This window comes from Corapipo altera, unplaced genomic scaffold, assembly GCF_003945725.1.
Source record: "Corapipo altera isolate COAL_440 unplaced genomic scaffold, ASM394572v1 57892, whole genome shotgun sequence".
NCBI lineage: Eukaryota > Metazoa > Chordata > Aves > Passeriformes > Pipridae > Corapipo > Corapipo altera.
The window spans coordinates 1-1,060 of NW_020890077.1; the positions used below are offsets into that span (position 1 = coordinate 1).

Below are 1,060 nucleotides of genomic sequence, written 5' to 3' on the forward strand. Positions count from 1 at the left end.
CCCCCCAGGACACCCCAAGACCCTCTGCAGGGTGCCCCCCTGACCTTTGGGGCCCTGGACCTTGACGTCCAGCGGGGCCACCCCGGCCTTGGAGGTGTCCACGGTGAAGGTCTGGGGGACGTTGGCACGGACGGAGCCCGGGGTGAGACCCGGCCCCGAGCAGGACACGCGGGAGGCGTCCACGGGGCACGACACCGGCACCTGGAACGGGCTCCCTGGGGGACAGGGGGGATCCCAAATTAATGGGGGGCAGGTATGGGGTCACCTCTATGGGGTCAGAGCCCCCTGAGACCCCCGGTGCCCCCAGAGCCCCAAGCAGGACACGCGGGAGGCGTCCACGGGGCAGGACACCGGCACCTGGAACGGGCTCCCTGGGGGACAGGGGGGTCCCAAATTAATGGGGGGCATGTATGGGGTCACCTCTATGGGGTCAGAGCCCCCCAGTGCCCTCAGAGACCCCCAGTGCCCCCAGAGACCCCCGGTGCCCCCACGGCCCCAAGCAGGACACGCGGGACGCGTCCACGGGGCACCTGGAACAGACTCCCTGGGAGGGAGGGGGGGATCCCAAATTAATGGGGGCACATGTGGGGTCACCTCTATGGGGTCAGAGCCCCCCAGTGCCCTCAGAGACCCCCAGTGCCCCCAGAGACCCCCGGTGCCCCCAGAGACCCCCAGTGCCCCCACGGCCCCCAGCAGGACACGCAGGAGGTGTCCAAGGGGCACGACACCGGCACCTGGAACGGGCTCCCTGGGGGACAGGGGGGTCCCAAATTAATGGGGGGCAGGTATGGGGTCACCTCTATGGGGTCAGAGCCCCCTAGACCCCCGGTGCCCCCACGGCCCCCAGCAGGACACGCAGGAGGGGTCCAAGGGGTACGACACCGGCACCTGGAATGGGCTCCCTGGGGGACAGGGGGGTCCCAAAATAATGGGGGGTATGTATGGGGTCAGAGACCCCCAGTGCCCCCAGAGACCCCCAGGCCCCCTCAGAGCCCCCCCAGACTCCCCCAGGACCCCCCCAGACCCACCTGGGACCTGGTGGCCACCATAGGTGACGTTG

At 69.6% G+C, this 1,060-nt stretch overlaps 1 protein-coding gene across 1 annotated transcript in view; it reads right to left on the bottom strand.

Annotated features, from left to right (window-relative positions):
* Positions 1 to 44: 44 nt before the first annotated feature.
* Positions 45 to 1,060, bottom strand: part of LOC113942346 (filamin-A-like) — a gene marked incomplete at both ends in the record, with an annotated part of 1,509 nt that continues 493 nt past the window's right edge. Inside the window, one exon of the mRNA XM_027633489.1 lies at positions 45 to 215. Coding sequence (XP_027489290.1) covers positions 45 to 215 — 171 coding nt within the window. The remainder of the gene's footprint in view (positions 216 to 1,060) is intronic.